This window comes from Pangasianodon hypophthalmus, chromosome 7 (assembly GCF_027358585.1).
Source record: "Pangasianodon hypophthalmus isolate fPanHyp1 chromosome 7, fPanHyp1.pri, whole genome shotgun sequence".
In the NCBI taxonomy this organism is placed as follows: Eukaryota; Metazoa; Chordata; class Actinopteri; order Siluriformes; family Pangasiidae; genus Pangasianodon; species Pangasianodon hypophthalmus.
This window is the reverse complement of record NC_069716.1, coordinates 20,757,032-20,775,557: the sequence shown is the minus strand read 5'-3', so window position 1 is coordinate 20,775,557 and position 18,526 is coordinate 20,757,032. Positions and strand designations below refer to the sequence as shown.

General features: G+C 38.1%; 1 protein-coding gene across 1 annotated transcript; it reads right to left on the bottom strand.

The window, feature by feature from the left end:
- Window positions 1–1,046: 1,046 nt before the first annotated feature.
- On the bottom strand, window positions 1,047–17,086 carry tgfbi (transforming growth factor, beta-induced). Its single transcript, XM_034306126.2, has 17 exons — window positions 16,926–17,086; window positions 16,524–16,622; window positions 8,807–8,871; window positions 8,524–8,681; window positions 8,197–8,361; window positions 7,719–7,865; window positions 7,381–7,522; window positions 5,952–6,164; window positions 5,727–5,867; window positions 5,498–5,640; window positions 4,751–4,887; window positions 3,019–3,149; window positions 2,760–2,884; window positions 2,474–2,576; window positions 2,324–2,385; window positions 2,191–2,215; window positions 1,047–2,078 (listed from the first exon to the last, which is right to left on the bottom strand). The coding sequence occupies exons 1-17, from the start codon at window positions 17,039–17,041 to the stop codon at window positions 2,017–2,019; spliced, it is 2,034 nt and encodes a 677-aa protein (XP_034162017.2). The 5' UTR covers window positions 17,042–17,086; the 3' UTR covers window positions 1,047–2,016.
- Between the last annotated feature and the right edge of the window lie 1,440 nt (window positions 17,087–18,526).

Sequence of the window (18,526 nt, the reverse complement as noted above, 5' to 3'; positions counted from 1 at the left end):
TTTTGTTCCTATATCCTCCTGCAAGAGCAATATGGGCTTTGACATATGGCAAATCCATACAGTGAGTGCTAACACCTCCACATATGTTTTTTATTATAGATAACTTCATCCATTTAGCTAGATTCCATAGTTCTTCATATTTCACTGAGGGTCAGTGCAAAACACACACATACATAGACTAGTGTGAGTGATCAGCTGCTTATTTTCCTCCACTTGATGATGAAGATTACAAAGGTTTTAGGTGAATTTTTAATGTATCTTTAATCATATCTTTTTAATATTTGCCATACAATTTAGTTCAGAGTGTCCACAAGTCATCTCTTGGCACTGCAGTTTATGGTGGAAAATTTCACCAGAAACATGTACTTGATCAAACCAAATTCTCTTAAACGCCTTTAACTAGAGTATGATGGATTTTAATAGCACTCTATAAGAGCACTCCTTCAGATGAAAGAATGCAGACCACACGAGATGGTCTATCCTCATGCTCCTCTCTTACCAGTGACCTTTCATTAAGTGTGTCTGGCAGGCACTCGCTAGCCCTCTGCTCTCCTCCAGCTCAAAACAGCCGGCCGTTGTCTGGCTCCGAGACTAAAAGGCTGCTGAAATGCTTCATTCAGGCCATAGAAAGACTGCCAGCTGAGAGAGAGCTACCGTGCACACATGTTTTCCTCCCTGATTCCATTAGACGTACCATCCCTTGGGCTACTGCGGGACACTAAATTCCAGAATGATGGAGATAAAAGATATAAAACTAGTTCAAAATGCCATGAATGTTCTTTAATGTTACTTTTAAGGTTGGGTGTCTGCATCCTGTTAACCTACTTTAATTACCCTTTGTTCACTTGTAAGCAACTTTTGGACCCACCATTTTTCCATTACAGAGTGTCTGTTATGAACAATGTTTCCATGGAAGTCTGATATTCGAGTACTTCTGCTCAAGCTATCTGCGTTAGGGAAAAGAATGATGATTTATATAATGGTTTCAGTACAATGGGAAGCAATTAAAAGCACTGGAATTAGTAAGTAGTCATCTAAGGCATAACTCCGGTTAAAAATGGTCATTTTATTGTGAAATGTGTAAATATTGTTCTTTGGTTCCACACAATATTTCTACAGTACAGTGCGCGGTATCTATTCCTATTAAATTTGACAGATGACTTCACTAGAAAGACTTTGTTCATCCACACATTAAACAGCTCTACCAAGATTAAGCAGACAAAATACTCACTACAAAGATGTCACTGAGGTGTAGGATTGCTTATCCCAGCCTCTTGGAAATATCTGAATTTCTCAGTATGTGCAAACTAGAAAACCTTGTTTTTTTTTGTTTGTTTGTTTGTTTGTTTGTTTTTTTTTTTTTAATGACATGACAGCCTACAAAGATTTTAATGAGGAAAAAAAAAGTATTTATATGTTTATTTTTCCCCACTGTGGCTAGCTTGGAGTAATAGAGGCGTTTTGTCTGTAAGATCTTGGCTGAGGAGTCTGCTGAGTGGGTGCTCAGAAATGACATTTTTGCCAAACACATGTATACAGTAAATTCTAAACGAACTGTGTCTGTTTTGCATAGAAACATCTTCTGCACCACAAAGAAAAGTAAACCTGATCTGCACTACTTGTGCCCGAATAGCAATTTTTGTTCCAACTTAAACCATGCAAACATGCTACATGTATATAAAAGAAAACAAAAAAACAAAAGTAGAAAACAAATAAAACAGTTAGCATTTCTCAAAATTGGCTCTAGAGCACTAAATCAGACTTAAATTGAGATACAAGTCAATTAAACAAATATATAACTAATTACCATCAACACAGTCTTTGGCATTCACACAAAATACTGAAATGCTTACACTTTTAACCCATCCTTTCTCCCTGGTTTGTTGAAGGTGGTTTTGCTGTAAATCAGTTAATTACCTCTTCACTGCTTACAGAAAGATTGCTCATTGTGCATATCAGTCTTCTAAGAGCAGTGGAAGTTGGGATTAACTTCAGTTTTTCATGAAACCACTGAGCTTACTGGACTCGGGTCATTGTTCTGCTGGAGCGACTGTTCAAAACCTTCTGGAAAAGATCATCTGAAATACGATAATACAGGCAGTCATTTACAAATCGCCTTCACTTTCACCATTAGAAATGAAATCTATCAAATTTATTTCATTTCCTAATAATTTGTTAAAGAATATTTACCCTTTTTTAGAACTTGTGCGCCAGCCTGTGTGGAAAAAAAAGCACATCAGTTACAGTTTGCTAATAGAAACATTAATTTGAACTACTTTGAACGCTAATAATTTTCCTAAACATTTAGCAGGGTATATCTCACCCTCACTGAAGTGGTACGCTTTGCTGAAGGATCCACTGCCTGGTCACTCACAGCTTTAGGAGCTAAAAAAAAATCCCATAAATTGTAACAAATGGCTGAACCGTATATGAGCTTTAAATAAGCTTGTAATTTAGAAGATCAGGATCTTACGCAGTGGCTTTATGACTGAATTAATAGCATGTACGACTCCATTAGTAGCCATCATGTCAGCATCAACAACCTGCACCCTGTTGACGTACATAGTGGAGTTCCTCTAGAAAGAAAAAAAATAAATAAAAAAAACATTGCTTAGAAAATTCCTTTACCTATAGTATGAATGAGTTGGCAATAACCAAAAAGCATTCACCAAGCATTTACACCAAGTTACATAAATGCTTGCAAAAATAAATTTCCGAGTGCCTTTTAGCAGTTTCACACAGAGTTGTTGTATTCTCACCATGCCTAGCTCGAGCTTCTCTCCTGACATGGGCTTCATTCTGGTATGAGAGGTCACTCCACCACTAACAAGAAACTCCTCACCTATGTGGTACTTCATAAGGTTGATGAGCTCTCTGGGATCTCCTACATAGACCATTACACACAGCTATCAGTAATCTGAGAAAGAACAGGCACGTGGAAGACCTTTCAACGAGATGAACTGCACTGATCATGTGTTTTAAATACATAAGCCAGTAGTAGAAAGGAAAGCACAGTACTTGTAATTTTGTTGAGATCATCTGTGGGCATGGCACGGAAAGCATCGTTGGTGGGGGCAAAGATGGTGTAGGTTCCTTTCTTGTTCAGCAGCTCAGTCATGCCCACCCTCTGTATGTTGCCAACCAAGGTGCTGTGAGGTAGTAAATTGGACAATAATCATTAAGAATCCAACCTCCACCAAGTTTATCACATTTGTGAAAATGTGCTGGAAATTACAGGATCATTATAAAACAAAGGCTCTATCTGGCATTTCAGTAGAAAACCTCATAAATGTCATCACTGGGGATACGTTATACTCCTGTGGAATTATTAATATTTTTTATTTGGGAAATTTTATTTTGGTGTAATATTTTAAAAAAAAAAACATTCTACACTATATGGCCAAAGGTTTGTGGACACCTGGCTATTACACTCATTTGTGGTTCTTCTCCAAACTGTTGCCAAAAGGTTGGAAGCATACAATTGTATAGTATGCCTTAGTATGATGGAACATTAAAATTTCCCTTCAAGAGGCTTAGCCCAAACATGTTCCAGCATGACAATATCCCTGTGCACAAAGTGAGGTCCATGAAGACATGGTTTGCCAAGGTTGGAGTGGAAGAGCCTGAGTGGGCTGAACAGAGGACACTCTGTCCAGGAAACTCTTTTGAGATAAACTGGAACGCCAACTGCACCCCAGACCTTCTCTCTCATCATCTGTGCCTGACCTCACTAATGCTCTTGTGGCTGAATGGGAAATCTCCACAGCAATGTTCCAAAAGAGTGAAGGTTATTATAACAGCTGGGCGGAGGGAGGTACAAATCAGGAATGGGATGTTCAAAAAGCACATATGCATATGATGGTCAGGTGTCCTGCCATACATTATATTGCCAAACTTTTGCAATAAAATGTATATCCAAATTCACAGATAAACCTGATTTTATAAGGTTCTATCTGCTAGCCAATCATCATCCAGGAAGATTGCCCCATAGAGAGCACTGACCAAACGTTATCCACATTCTAGTTATACTCTGGCAGAAAAGAACAGACTTGGCAAGTTGGATGAGTAAGAAACTTTTTAGCTGTAGATGGTCTACAGATGCTCTGTGGGAGTTAAAGTGTAACTGTGAACTGAAGGTCAGTTAGCAGACTTGTAAGAAGTATTTGTTTGTGTCCAGAAACCTGTATTGTATGTCCAATTGTATTTTAATATAAGAACAACTTCAGGTTTTAAAAAGTGAAATATCTTGTACTGTATTTTAGATCTTAGAGTATACATTCAGGAAAATGAAACTTATTGAAAAGCCATTATGATCATTATTAAGTTCAAAATGTCTTTCTCTGGGCTTGTTACCATTTATTAGTTATTTAAGGAGATTAAGAGATTGCTTAATAAGGAACAGTCAGGTTCTATCTGTTTTCAGCTACTGTTCATAGATTCTTTATCATACTAAGGTCACAAAGTGTTGAGTGGACTGACACTGACATCTTTGGATGTATTGTATGTGAGAGGGGAAGCAGCTGTATATACTCTTTCAATCCTGCGACTCTGGTAAAACTATTACAGGCCTTTCCAGGGGATTTTTCCTGCTTGGGAATTTATGGAGGTTTTAAGCTTCAAAGAGGACTGCTGAAAACACAAACTAGCCCCACATATCCAGGCAGCACCTGTGAGATATCAGACTTCGTGTTTGTGGTCATGATTATGGCAATCATTATGATTTAGGTTTTTGCTGTGATCAGCTGCTCACCTGAAACGGTTGTCTGCCTTTAGAACATCCATAACAGTGCCCATGGGGGGAGCCAGAATCTTATCCACCATGAACATAGTGCCGTGGCGCCCATTTTTGTCGTGGGCAGCAATACAGGCATTTTCGATGCAGAGGTTCTGCAAAGGACAGAGCAGCAATAAGTTCATGGTGGTTTGCTTTACCCAAGAGAGATGCTGATTTTGTGTTTCTTGGATGACTGATGGTGTGCAAGTCAGCTGTGGAAAACATTAGAGTGATCCAGAGGAGAAGTTTCCGGTGATCTGCAAACTCCATTACGCAGAAGAAATGTGAGGCTTTAAAAGCTTGAGATACACCACCAGTACCAAAAACATGAGTGGAAATTAAAGACTTGAAACCAATGTGATAATTATAGGGTTGTCTGGCCTTTCATCTTATCCTCAGACTTTGAGGAAATACTGTATGCCCAGTCATAATCATAATAAATAATTAAATGATCCACAGAAAGCCACAGAGACAAAACAATGGCTCAAAAATTCCATATTATGTAATGCTTATGTAATGTGTCATAGTAAATGAGGGATGACAAGACTGACTTTGAATGTGTGTGGGAAAGAAAACAATAAAAGTAATTTCCTGAGCCTATTCTAACAGTTCATGAAATGGATCATAAAATATAAAAATTTCAAGCACAATTTAACACACATCACAGTAATTAGCATGATTTAGTCTCTGTCTTGTTGGAACTGCAGTATGAAGATAACTTACATTTCTATACACAAACACTCTAAGTTTAGTTCCTTCAATGGTTTCCAGCTCCTGTCCATGGTACAGACTCTTGGAGGAGAGTTTTCCCTTCAGAACATGGTTCCTCATCAGTTTTCTCCTCTCAGGTGTCATAGTAAGACTACCTGTTCACAAGCATAATAAATATGAATTTAGTTAGGCTGAGACTGTTTATCTATGTAGTTAATAAAGGAAATGCCTGTAACCCAACCTTTGACAGCATCATTTTGAGGTGCTATCAGTGTAAATGGTTCTGAGCCTGAAAGCTGAGGATTTAGACCAGCATCTGTGAAAAGCTTAGTAGCCATGGAAACTTGTGGAACACCTTCAGCAAGTTCCTTCAGGGTCTTAACTATAATACAAAGAAAAAAAAGCTTCTGTTAATATAACATGAGACTGAGAAGATGAGAATGAATATGAGCGCTTGTGATGGTACCTGAGTCAGGGATGAGAAGCTCATTAATGTAATGGACAACTCCATTGATGCCCAGCTGGTCTCTGGTTGTAACAATGGCTTTGCCATTGAGGGTCATCTCATCTCCTTCACAGCCCACCTCCAGCACTGTGCCCTGAAGTGTCTCCAATGGAGTCCCTGCCACAATGGACTCGGAGCAGTGCATGGTCTTCAGGATGTGGTAATTCAGCAAATCTGGGAAATAAAAAATACAGAGTACAATTCTTTTAGGCTTAAATGTGAGCAGACAATTGATTTCAGTAATAAAGTTGTATCATCATATGTTCTGCTAATGCACTTCTTCTACGGTTCTGTCCTGGAGACTCCCGGCATAGTTTGAAGTTTTCCCTGATCCAAGTGTTTTATTTCTCTTATATCACAGCAATTTTCCAACAAATACATTTTTTTATTAATTGAAGAATGATGAATCATACTTTTATAGTTCCATTTAATGTAGTCCATGAACATCCATGAAACAAGTCATTTAAATCATTATCAAATAAGTAATTATCACTAATGTTATAGCAGCTATAAGCAGTTGTTCCCTCACCAGACTCTCTTTTTTCTAGCTCTTGAAGTTAATAGGACAATAAAGCAGCTTGTCATGTTACTGAGAAACCTGAAAGTACAAAATCCTCTGTCCTGAAGACTCCCATGTGGTGGAAAACCTATAGACTGACATACAATTTTCTAGAATGTCTTTGCATGCTGTAGTATATCAATTTCCCTTCATTGGAACAGTCCAAACCAATTCCAGCATGATAATGCCTCTGTGCACAAAGTGAAGTGCATGAAGACATGGTTTGCCAGTGTTGGAGTGGAAGAACTTGAGTGGGCTGAACAGAGCTCTGACCTCAACCCCGCTTAAAACATTTGGGATAATTTGGAACACTGACTGCACTTCGAACCTGACATCAGTGCCTGACCTCATTATAATGCTCTTGTGGCTGAATGAGCAACTCTCCACAGCCATGCTCCAAAATTTAATGGAAAGCCTTCCCAGAAGAGTGGAGGTTATTATAACAGCAAAGGGAGGGGGTGTGATTGTCACGTGTCCACAAATTTTGGCCATACAGTGTATATTAGACTTATATTATGTGGAAGGTCCACATAATGCTAACACTTTCCCGCTTATTGCCCTTTACATAAGATATTTTTGTAATAGATAAAAAAAATCATTGGTCATATAGATTTTCATGTTGTTTTGAGTGTGTGCTTGAACATTTCCTTTGCAAAATTTATTAATATACAGCAAACATGTAATACATATTGTGTATTGTAAAACATCTTCAGTTATTATACTATGATATTTTACATAAGACATTCTCTATACAACCAATATTCATTAACATGTTTTAAATGATTTATGTATAGAAATATATATACAGTTCATACTGATATTCAAACTTACCTTTAAGAGCAACGGGATCATTCAAGATTCTGTTCAGCATTTCTTCTGGAATCTTCTCAAATGCTTCATTGGTTGGAGCAAATAGTGTATATGAACCCTGATTCTCCAACAGTGAGGTAAGACCAGCATCATCGACAGCTTTCTAAAATAAAATATGATAGGTGAATTCTGTGCATAAAATAATGATAGGTTTGCTCTTCATCCAAAGTAAGAACCTTGAAATATCTGATATCTATGAAATAATTAATGCACAATTGTTGACTCTGTCAAAATATCTTATCAAAACATTTTGAGACAATTGTAGCTAGGAAATGAAGTGAAAGGAAATAACATCATACTTGCAGTGTTGTCAGATCATCCTCAGTGTCGAGAAAAGACTGGACATTGTTGGTGATGGCTGTGATAACTCTGTCGACGACGTGCACTATTCCATTAGTGGCGTGCTGGTCCGTCTTCACCAGCCTTGCACAGTTTACAGTCACAATCTAGAGAGAGCATTTTCATAGTAATATCAGTAGTGTTAACACATATAATATTCACTCATCTCCTCTAAAGTTAGTACTGATGCTATTCATTTAAAACCAGTGATTTTATGGAAATTTTACTGTATACTCAAATGTGTACAGTATACTCAAAATGTTCACACACCAGTGGAAAAATAGTGTAAGTAGCTTGGCACAGACCGACTCCACAGTGCAATGCTAAGTAGCTTGGGCAAAGAGGAGATAAAGTAAACAACATAGCACTGGAGGCACTACTATAAACATGAATCCTGGTGTTCTGGTAGTCATAGCTGTCAAACCAGAAATCACTTACGCCATTGGAATAATGCTGGATATGAACATCAAAATCCTGGTACATTGAGGCAAAGGAGGACCCATGCTTGAGGTCATCTGAAGACAAGCGTTTGTTAATCATGTGGTAGTGCAATGCATTGAGGAGCTCAATGTTGACATTGCTCACCAAGGCATCCAGAATTTCCTAAAATAACAGTGGTATATCATTTTCGGTTCTTCCAAAAGACATTAAGCACATTTACTGAAACATGTAATGTGCAATATGTGTATTATGTGGTTGGAGTAAACTTGGGTTGGGTTATACAGATGTTTAAAAATAGTAAAATGTGTCCTGTAGTGCACTCACAACTGGAAGAGCAGCCCAGGCTTCGTTACTTGGGGCAAAGAATGTGTAACTGCCAGGTCCCTCAATTTCCTCTTTCAGTTTAGCTCTGTCAGAGTACATCTTAGTAGTAGTGGCTCCAACCACCCCCAGGGTATTGTAGATATTCTCCAAAGGAATAGCTGGTGGAGACCAAGAACATTATTCATCATATCCCTATGAAAAATCTCAGGTAACAAAGTAATTTTAGAAAAAAAAAAACTTTAACAAAAAGTATTGGTTAAAATTATAAAATTCAGATTCAAACCTGCAGGACAGCCCTTCTCTCCCAGCACCTTTTCATAACCGGGGCAACATTCATAGGTGACCACACTGTAAGGCAAAGATCCAGAGAGTAATCCTGATTTTACACTGCATCAATAATCATATATAGAATTCACCAGCAATTTCACTTGCATGAATTTGGATTCATGGATTCCATGAACATGGAAAAAAATTGTTCAGTGACCTTTGCAAAATTTTTAACAATTTATTTGTTGTTCTTCTTTAAAAATGATATATTTATAATAGTTTTCAATAAAATGTTGACAGCAAGGCAATACTTACAATATTAGTTACAATAATAGTAATAATATACTGTATCATCATCATCATCTATTCATTTGTTTGTTTGTTTGTTTGTTTGTTTCACACAGCCTGAATCACTAGTTGTATGCAATATTTGTATTTACATTACATACAACATTTTTCTGAACAACACTGTGTACAGAACCCTTATTGAGTAAAAAAGTGAATTAAAACAAATCCAACCCCACAAATATTTCTGCTAGGATTTATTATCAGATAATCCATCCATCCATTCTCTGTACCGCTTATCCTACACAGGGTCACGAGATAGCCTATGCCTATCGGGCCACCCTGGACAGGGTGCCAACCCATCGCAGGGCACAATCGCACACTCACGCTACGGACAATTTGGAAATGCCAATCAGCCTACTGATTTGGACTGGGGAAAGAAACCAGAATACCCGGAGGAACAAACACAAAGGCAGACACGGGAATTGAACCCCAACCCCGGAGGTGCGAGGCCACTGTGCCCCCTTATCAGATAATATATTATTATATTACCAGAAAAGCTTGCTTTTTTTTTCTTGTGTATTATTCCTATGAATCCTGGTGCCATTCCAGCTTCAGTTGTTCACACTTCAGTATACACACAGACTAGGCAGACTAGACAATTACACATTGTTTCCATCTAGATGTGTTTCCAATAAATGTCCTCTGACTTTCAGCTGGCCCTGGAAGGCCATCAAATGAAATTTGTTTTGGGAAAATCCAGCGACACATCAACAGCCAGAGGAACCTCCAGAGAAGGAGTGTAGAGATATATACTGAAGTAATAACTCCTGCCAGTAGAAACAACAGAGGATTTCTTAAGAACTGCTGTGCAAACACAAGGCTACTGAATATTGAGGAACATTGGGGTTTGTTTGTTTGTTTGTTTGTTTGTTTGTTTGTTTGGTCAGAAAAATATGATTATCACCCTGTAATTTATTTCTCCTGGCTGACAATTATAAATAAAAGCACAGTCAAACCTGAATAAAATACAACTAATTTAAAAATGTAAGCTAAAATCTTTCATGAAATAGCATGCACATTAGGTGCACCTACAGGACACATTTAACTTGGCCAAGCAGCAGTGTAATATCGAAATTCTCTTCACAGGAACTATTTGGAGATACCCAATGCAGAAACTGTTACGTAATCCATCATATACAAACAGGTGACAAATTAAAGGAAAAGCCAGTGGCTCTGTTATGCTGTGGAGGCATTTTGCTGGTATAGTTTGGGTCTACTTTGAGTCTCATTTCAAAATCGCAAAAAATTACAAACTTATTCTGACTGACCACCTTTGATGAACAATATCTCTCCTGAAGGGATAAATACACACAGCCACAGGGCATGAGGGCTCACTAGATGGTTTAATAAGAATAAAAAGTCAATGAATAATATGTTACAGCTTTCACAGTCACCAGATCTCAGCCCAATTGAACACCCATTGGAGATTTTGGAGCAATGTGTTAGAAAAATCTCTCGACTACTATAATCAAAACATCAAATGGCAGATTATCTCTTTTAAGAATGGTGTTCATTGCTGGTGTTCAGTTCCAGAGACTTGGAGAATCTATATCAAGGTGTTTCTACAGTCTACTTTCTCACTTACTTTGCATTGCTTTTTTAATCTCCTAAATTACATGCTAATTTCATATGATATAGATAATTTTAAGTAATCCTTAATATGGAATGTCCAAAGACCTTAGTCGGACAAAGAGGAAAATCCTGAGATTAAGGAATGGGGTGCACTTGTAAATGTAGAAAGCAGACTGAACTGATTATCATAACAGATGGTAACTCAACTCTTATTTGTTCTCTGCCAGCATAAACAATGATGGTAGCCATGGACTTTGGACAAATAAACAGCAAGGCTGGATAATTCAAGCATAGTGTATATTAAATTTCCAAATACCACAGTACGTTTTCCACCAGAAGAGTTGTGAAAGTTGCAAGAAGCTAACGGACATAGGAAATCTTTGCTATATTTAATATACGCATAGCCATCAGATATACAGCCAGCTGAGTCAGCATATTGTCTTGTTCTTGCTAAAAATATTAGTTCCTAAAATGGCATGGATGTCAAAACATTCAAAAACAGCACAATTCCCTTGGCAACATATAATTATTTACTACCCTTTTAAAATAAGCCTGAATAAATGGCAACGTTCTCTCAGTTTTAAATGTCTTTTGACCAACATTAAGAAGTGCTACAGCAGAGAAAATACCCAGGGTGGATATTCAAGGTGACACTGTATAGCCTCTTTCACACACGCACATTTACAAGGGAAATTAACTGAGAGGGTTAAAATTGCCAACCAGGCCTACTGGGTTCACACTGAGGTGACTAGCCACTATGAGACCTTCAACAAGCATAGATTGAATGATATGGCTATTAAGCTGTCACACACAACATGATACACAGGACCCGAGCCAATGATTGTAAAGTCACAGAATCTAAAATGAATTCATAAATGTTATTGGTATCTGGGTTTGAATTTATAATCAGTGACTTTTTAACTGGAGCTAGAGAAATGGAGAAACAGATAACTTTAAACCTGCACAAAGTGTGTCACTGAAAAGAAAAGGAAAGAGAAGCCAGACAACATTTGTTTTCCCTAATGGGTCTGATTAAAAATGAATTTCAAACTAAAATGGGCCAATGAAGACTCAATATGCTGTCACTGCTGGCCACTGAGATGGAGCTCGTTAAAGAGCTGGAACTTTGATGACTTTGCAAGGTGAAAAAAGATGCTTAAAGTAAAACTGCCTTATGAGTATGACAAAGACAAATCAATGCTCATAATGGCCGTATAAGGTAGGAATGTATGTGCTTTATTTTAAATATGTTGGATTGCGGGGCAAGGCGGTCAGGGTGGACAGGGGTTCATGCATAACATGGTGGTTAGGGGGCCCTGCTGAGGTTCTGGCCAAGGGGCCCAGAATTTATTAATCTCTACCAGGTCAAAATCCACAGAGGCCTGACTCACAAGTTGACCTAATATACTCACTTTCAGTAACTGCTTTGTCCTGGTGAGGGTCATAGTTGTTCCGGAGCCTATACCAGAAACACTGAGTGTGAGGTGGAAATAAACCCTGGATGGGACGCCATTCCATCAAAGGAGGAACCATGCACGCACACACACATTCACAAGCTCATTCACACCTATGGGCATTTTAGCATAGACAGTCCGTCTACTGGCATGTTTTTGGGAGCTGGGAAGAAACCAGAGAACCCAGAGGAAATTCACGCAGACACGAGGAGAACATGTATAGAAACTCAGCACAGACAGTAAACCGACTTCAGGATCAAAGCTGGAGCTGTGAGGTGGCAACGCTACCCGCTTCGCCACCGTACGTCCCAGGACCTAATACAATATATGAAAAATTATTGGTAAGGCTAATTATATTCTGAAGCTCTGGCACTTTTTGAGGAGGTTGATTTAAAATTAGCATAGTGAAAAATTAGCATATTAGCATAGTGAACAATAGGCCAAGAAGGAACAGGAGAAATATCTGGAATTTGGAGCAATTCATAAATGAAGCCAATGTTAGTCATTTATGCCAACATTGCAAACAAAAGTTATCATCATATGAATGACACTGAGAGAAGTGTTTGAGTAATACACCAGAAGACTCCAAGAAAGTGGCATAGCCATGTGTGATTTATGTTTCAAGTGTTTGAGACATAAACTAAAAAAAGTAACTAGCTGTGGAATTTAAATGTTAAATGTTAAACGTTACATAGAAAGCCAGAGCGAAAGTGGCATTGGTATGTCCTGGATTTGGCATCTCCAGTCTCCAGTAATAGGCTGATATGAAATAACTGTGATGGCTTTCTTATGTCTCTTATAAACCTTCTAGTCTCTCCTCAGCTGACCTGCAAACATCCAGACACACAAAGCAAAAGATTGTTCCTCCGAAATGCAGACAACCATAGGCTTCTACACCCCCAAAGAGTTAAATCAGGTTCAAGCTGATAACCTAAATTTTGTTTTCTCAAGGCAGCTTGTGTCTTTTCACGGGCTGACTCGACAGACTTCATGCACACACACAGGATGAGGGGTTAGTTGTGAATGATGTGTGTGTTCGGGGTATATTAGAGCTCTTGACCGGACTCAGTGCAAGCAGTCATTTCCTAAAGACATCTGAGCACCCACAGCAACTCTCACTTCCTCTCTGCCGTTCATGAGAATATGCTATGAAAGAGACACTGTTTAGAAGGGAAAAAAGAATAAAACAAGTCTTCTTCTGTCTCACAGTCATTTTACTCTTAGTTTGCAAATCCTCGGCTAGGCTTCAAGAATGATGCATTGCGGTGATAAAAGTGTTCGTATATATATATGTCTGCGAATGTAACACTCTGCACATGTGGTTTCTCTTCGACCCTCATATACATGTCTGTGGAATGTTCAGGCCAGTAACCAATAACACCTTTCCCCCCTGTGGGAACATTAAACTGGACGTCAATCAAAGAGAGCTTCTGTGGAGTCTGGAGCTGTGCTTTGAGCCTGACTCAATCCCCATGGCATTGTGGAGACCACAGAATAGCAATCAACATTATGAACAATTCCGCCTCACAAAGACTCAAAGCTGCATGGAATAGGAGACACATGGAAGCCATTATTAGCATCAGTCCTTCAAGCTGAACTCACCATCAGAAATTCAGTAGATAGCCACATATCCTAAAAAGGTAAGTACTACAGAAGTGGAAAAACAAAAAAGGACATGGTAAAGGCTGAATGCTTTCATAGGTCTAAGCAGTACCTTCTAAACAATGCATAGTTTCCAAACATGCCAGCTACTGATACTGGTTGAGAGATCAGAGGCATACAGAAAGAACCTACAGCTCATACACACACACACACACACACACACATGCTGTATAACCAGTGTAGCTTTACTGTCATAAGTAAATCTCATAAATCCATTTTTGTACACCATTTCCCCTTATGCTGTGTGAATACTAGTTTCTCTTTACATTGTGTGAACAATTTAACAGAAATCGTCCAAAATTACTTGGAATAAATTGTAAGTCTATAACGTCTATACTTGGAATAAACTGTAAGTCTATCCATCAAATCTTCTATCTCCAGGGATGCTAATCCAACATCAATATCCATATTTCAATAACCTGACAATGTGATACAAGTACATTTACTTCACTTTGTTAATGAAGTCATATGAAAGTAAAGAGAAAACATTAGAAATCTAGGTATGTTGTCTCATTTAAACATCAAACTTATTGATAACATTGCATTATTCCAACCCTATTCGATCACTGTAGTTGTTATTTTATAGTTTCTAATGCTAATCAGGATCAATTAACAGTATTTTTTAATAGGAGCGGCACTGTTGTCTGAGGTAAAATAACCTTTACTTATGTCATAGATCAGTGCTGTAGGTTAACACCACTGCAGTCCACAAGTGCCTTTAGATTTGTACAGAATCCGTGCATAGTTACTTTTAACATAATCTCCAGTACAGCAATGGTGCTTTTTGGTGGGAAGAGCTGTAGTGGTGTGATTTCCCCAGGAACCTTTTCCACAATTATTGGTTAGACTTAGAACCCGAGTGGACATTGCTAAATATTTACTTTGGATTCTAATATGTACTTGTTACTTCCCATCATTGTGATGTTCGGCCTGAACAGTGGGGTTGGGGTTGGGTTAGCATAGTAAAATTCTGCCAGCCTCCTAACCTCTACACCATTAGTACGCATGAGTCAGCTTACTTCAATATTACGAACATGGCTGATCATAAATTTATTAACTTTTTTTCAAAATACCCAGGATTTAAACTCTAAAATGTCATGAAGTTTTCAATAGTGAATTTTTGACGAGTTTCCTTTTTAAAAGGGAACAGTCTACACTACTGTGTAGTCCGATTCACGGCTTTCAGGGAAACCCCACAGAGTTGCAATACATCACCAATAAGGCATAATAATACATTGTCATTGTCATAAGGCAGCGCTGGCTCAGTGGTTAAGGCTCTGGTCTAGTGCTCAGAAGGTTGGGGTTCAAGCTGCACTACTGAGCATGGCCCTTAAGAGGTGGCGTATCATGGCTGACCCTGTGCTCTGACCCTTACAAGCTGGGATATGGGGGGAAAAAATCACTGTAATAAATATGTGACAAAAAAAGGCTTCTTCTTCTAAAATGTCATAGTGGATGTCTCCTATGTACAGACAAAACTACACATGCTGTTATGGACACTGACAATGATAAGGTTATACAGATAGTATGGAGGAACCTCCCTGTAAAGCATGCAGACTCTTCAAGAAGCAGCCTTTAAAATATTCCACTAGTTTTTATGAGTTTTATGAGTCTCTTGAAAACTAGTGGTCCTCTAGGGACACAAAAGCCTCAGACTTAAGCAGGGACAAGAACTTTCTTCTCTTGAGGCTATGGCGTCTGCTAACGTTTATCACTATTGTTCTTTGAGCAGTGACTGGGAAAATCCGCTAGACCTCTACACAGTACTGACCTGTTTCAAATTGCTCCAGAGAATTTCAAAATGTGCCACACATTGATATAACGAGAGATTTAAAATGCACGTCGTGATAAAAATAAGACTGCAGCTGCTTTTCTAGTGCAAAAGCAGGGCACAAACGTAGCACTATATCAACAAGTCATTTATTGATGGTTTTAACAAACAAAATACTATGTTTATTTCTATTTATTACCACTTATTGCATATATTACAACAAAATCCTGCATGCAATCTCATATTAATCTAGTCCATAAGGAAAATACCTAACCCATGTCGTTTTGTCCCTGAGTGATCCCATGGAATAATGAATACTCATTTCATGACCTTTCTTCCTTGTAGTTGACTAAACTGTTGGGTATGTTGATACACCCATAATGAGTTCTCCTAACAGAAACCAGACCCAGTATAAGGAAATTAATCGAAAGCCAATTACCACATAGGAATTTCACCAGAAACTGGAAAAAAAACAAACGCTAATACTATTTCTGAACTTCTTGCCTCACTGTCATTGCCACACAGAATACTTTTTTTTCTGTCTGCACACTTGTAAAGCAAACTAAAATTTACTGAGCTAAGAAATTCTCACCAGGACATATAACTCAACCCTGACCAGGATAAAGCACTTTCTAAAGATGAATGAATGAATAAAAACATTCTGTACTGCATGACCTCTCTTTTCTGCCAATAAACTGTTTTCAGACTCAGGATAAAAATAGGATTAAAAAAATAGGATAAAAAAAAAGTTATCCTACTGATATAAACTCCCTTTTGAATATGCAACCCTAAGCAAAGAATCAAATTACAGACACAATCAGCAGGGATTGTTTGACACTATATATTACATCTTCATTATCTGTAAAACGATGCAATGCCTAACAGCTGAATATGCTTTGCACAGGGTAACATTAGTGTGGACTCACGTTGGTTTGCCGCATATTTTGCGGCGATACCACTGCTTGCAGTTAGTGAAGTACTTCTTATCGGTTCCTTGGATCTTCTGCATAGCGCAGACGTTGGGGCTGCAATAAACAAACGTCAGAAGATTCACTTGAATCGAGTGTTCACTGAACCGATTCATTTATTCTGCATCAATAAATAATAAAAAGCTATACATTTTAAATATTTTGTAGAACTTTTAGTGGTGTCCAAGCATCATATCCTGTCTCAGATAAATACAAACTACTAAATCATCTGCAGAATAACATAACACGTATAACAGTGCGTTTCTGAGACTGATAACTGTAGCAATGACACACAGAGCTGCAACACTGTGCAACAAAGACCCAAGAGTAGGCAGAAAGTTCGTCTGAAAACGTCCTCACCCATGCTGTCTTCCTCTTATCCTGCTGTGCTGAAGAACAGACTGATACGGTGATTTTGCGGCGAACACCGCGGCGATTAAAGTGACAGCAAGCGCACAGAGAGTCAGCCGCTTCATGATGCCGTGATTCCGCCACAGTGCAGCCGAGAGCACGCGCGCCCATAAATACCGAGAGCAGCGGCCGGATTGTGGGCGGGGCTTAGCACTGACGGCTACGTGAGATGAGCAGGGGTTCTCAAACTTTTTGCAGCGATGATCCCCCCCCCCCCCCTCCCCCACCACACACACACACACACACACACACACACACACACACACACACACACACACGTAAATATATATATATATATATATATATATATATATATATATATATATATATATATATATATATCCACATTTGCAGGTAGCACCCCAACGACAAAAAGCACAGTTTCATACCCTTTTGTGTAAGAGTGGACATACTGTACATACTGTACATACTGTACATATAGAAATGAAGTCACAGAAAGGTAAACAACATGCTCTGATGCTACTCATTCTTAGGCTTTACAAACCTTACATTTCAATTACTCACACTTTAATTCAAGAACTACAGTATCTTACTGTGTAATAAAAAGAAGAATAAGTCAAAGGTGAAACAATATTAGTAATAAAAACCTGTAGCTCATATATATGTATACATATAGACTACAGCACACACACCGATTTATATTCACATGTTCAACAGACTCCCTCTCTTAGCTTCATTTTATTATTCCCCCTAAACTCTAAGCAATAAAGCTAGGTCTATTAAATCAACGTAAATTTGGATGTCTGTAAAAATGTTACAATATCACAATATTACAATCATAGCACAAAATGCATTGGTCTTTTGAAAATGACTAAATCTGCAATATAATTTTTATATTTAAAACAATATTAATTAAATAATCTGTCAATGGCTGCACGAGGGACCCCTTTTACTTTAAAATACATTCCACAGACCCCCCCAGAACAGATTTATTTTATGAACACATCCAACTATTCAAATATTAACCTCACTTTTTATGTGCATGGTAATATTCCTGCTATTTATTGGAGCCATAGAGATTTTTATTCCTGAACTTTCCACCAACAGAACACTTTAGATCTCAGGTGACATTTTTTAAAGGTCGGCTTGTTTTTGTGTTATTGAGTGACCAAGCAAATTGGCTCATAACTAAAAGAAATCAGTAATAATTGTAATAATTTACAATGCATGGTAAATTATTACCATTATTACCCCCCAAACATAAAGATAACAGGACAACAGGAAACAGATGTTGGTTTCTGCAATGTCTGCAATGAAATTATAAGGGCATCAGCAAATTTTTCTTAGCAGTTCCTTTCAGTACACCATTAAACACTGATAACCATTTTAAACACTGATGTTCCCTAATTAACCTCAGGAAAAATGTCCTTCATCAGAACACATAAATTCCTTCATGCGTCCTACTGTGAAAACATCTCAGACACCCACACCCTTAGTTTCTGTTCTAATAAAATAGTTATCTAGTGTCAGGTTTGGTGCAGATATGTGTATACCTTTAGACATGGCTGTTTGAGAAATGTCCGCTCCCA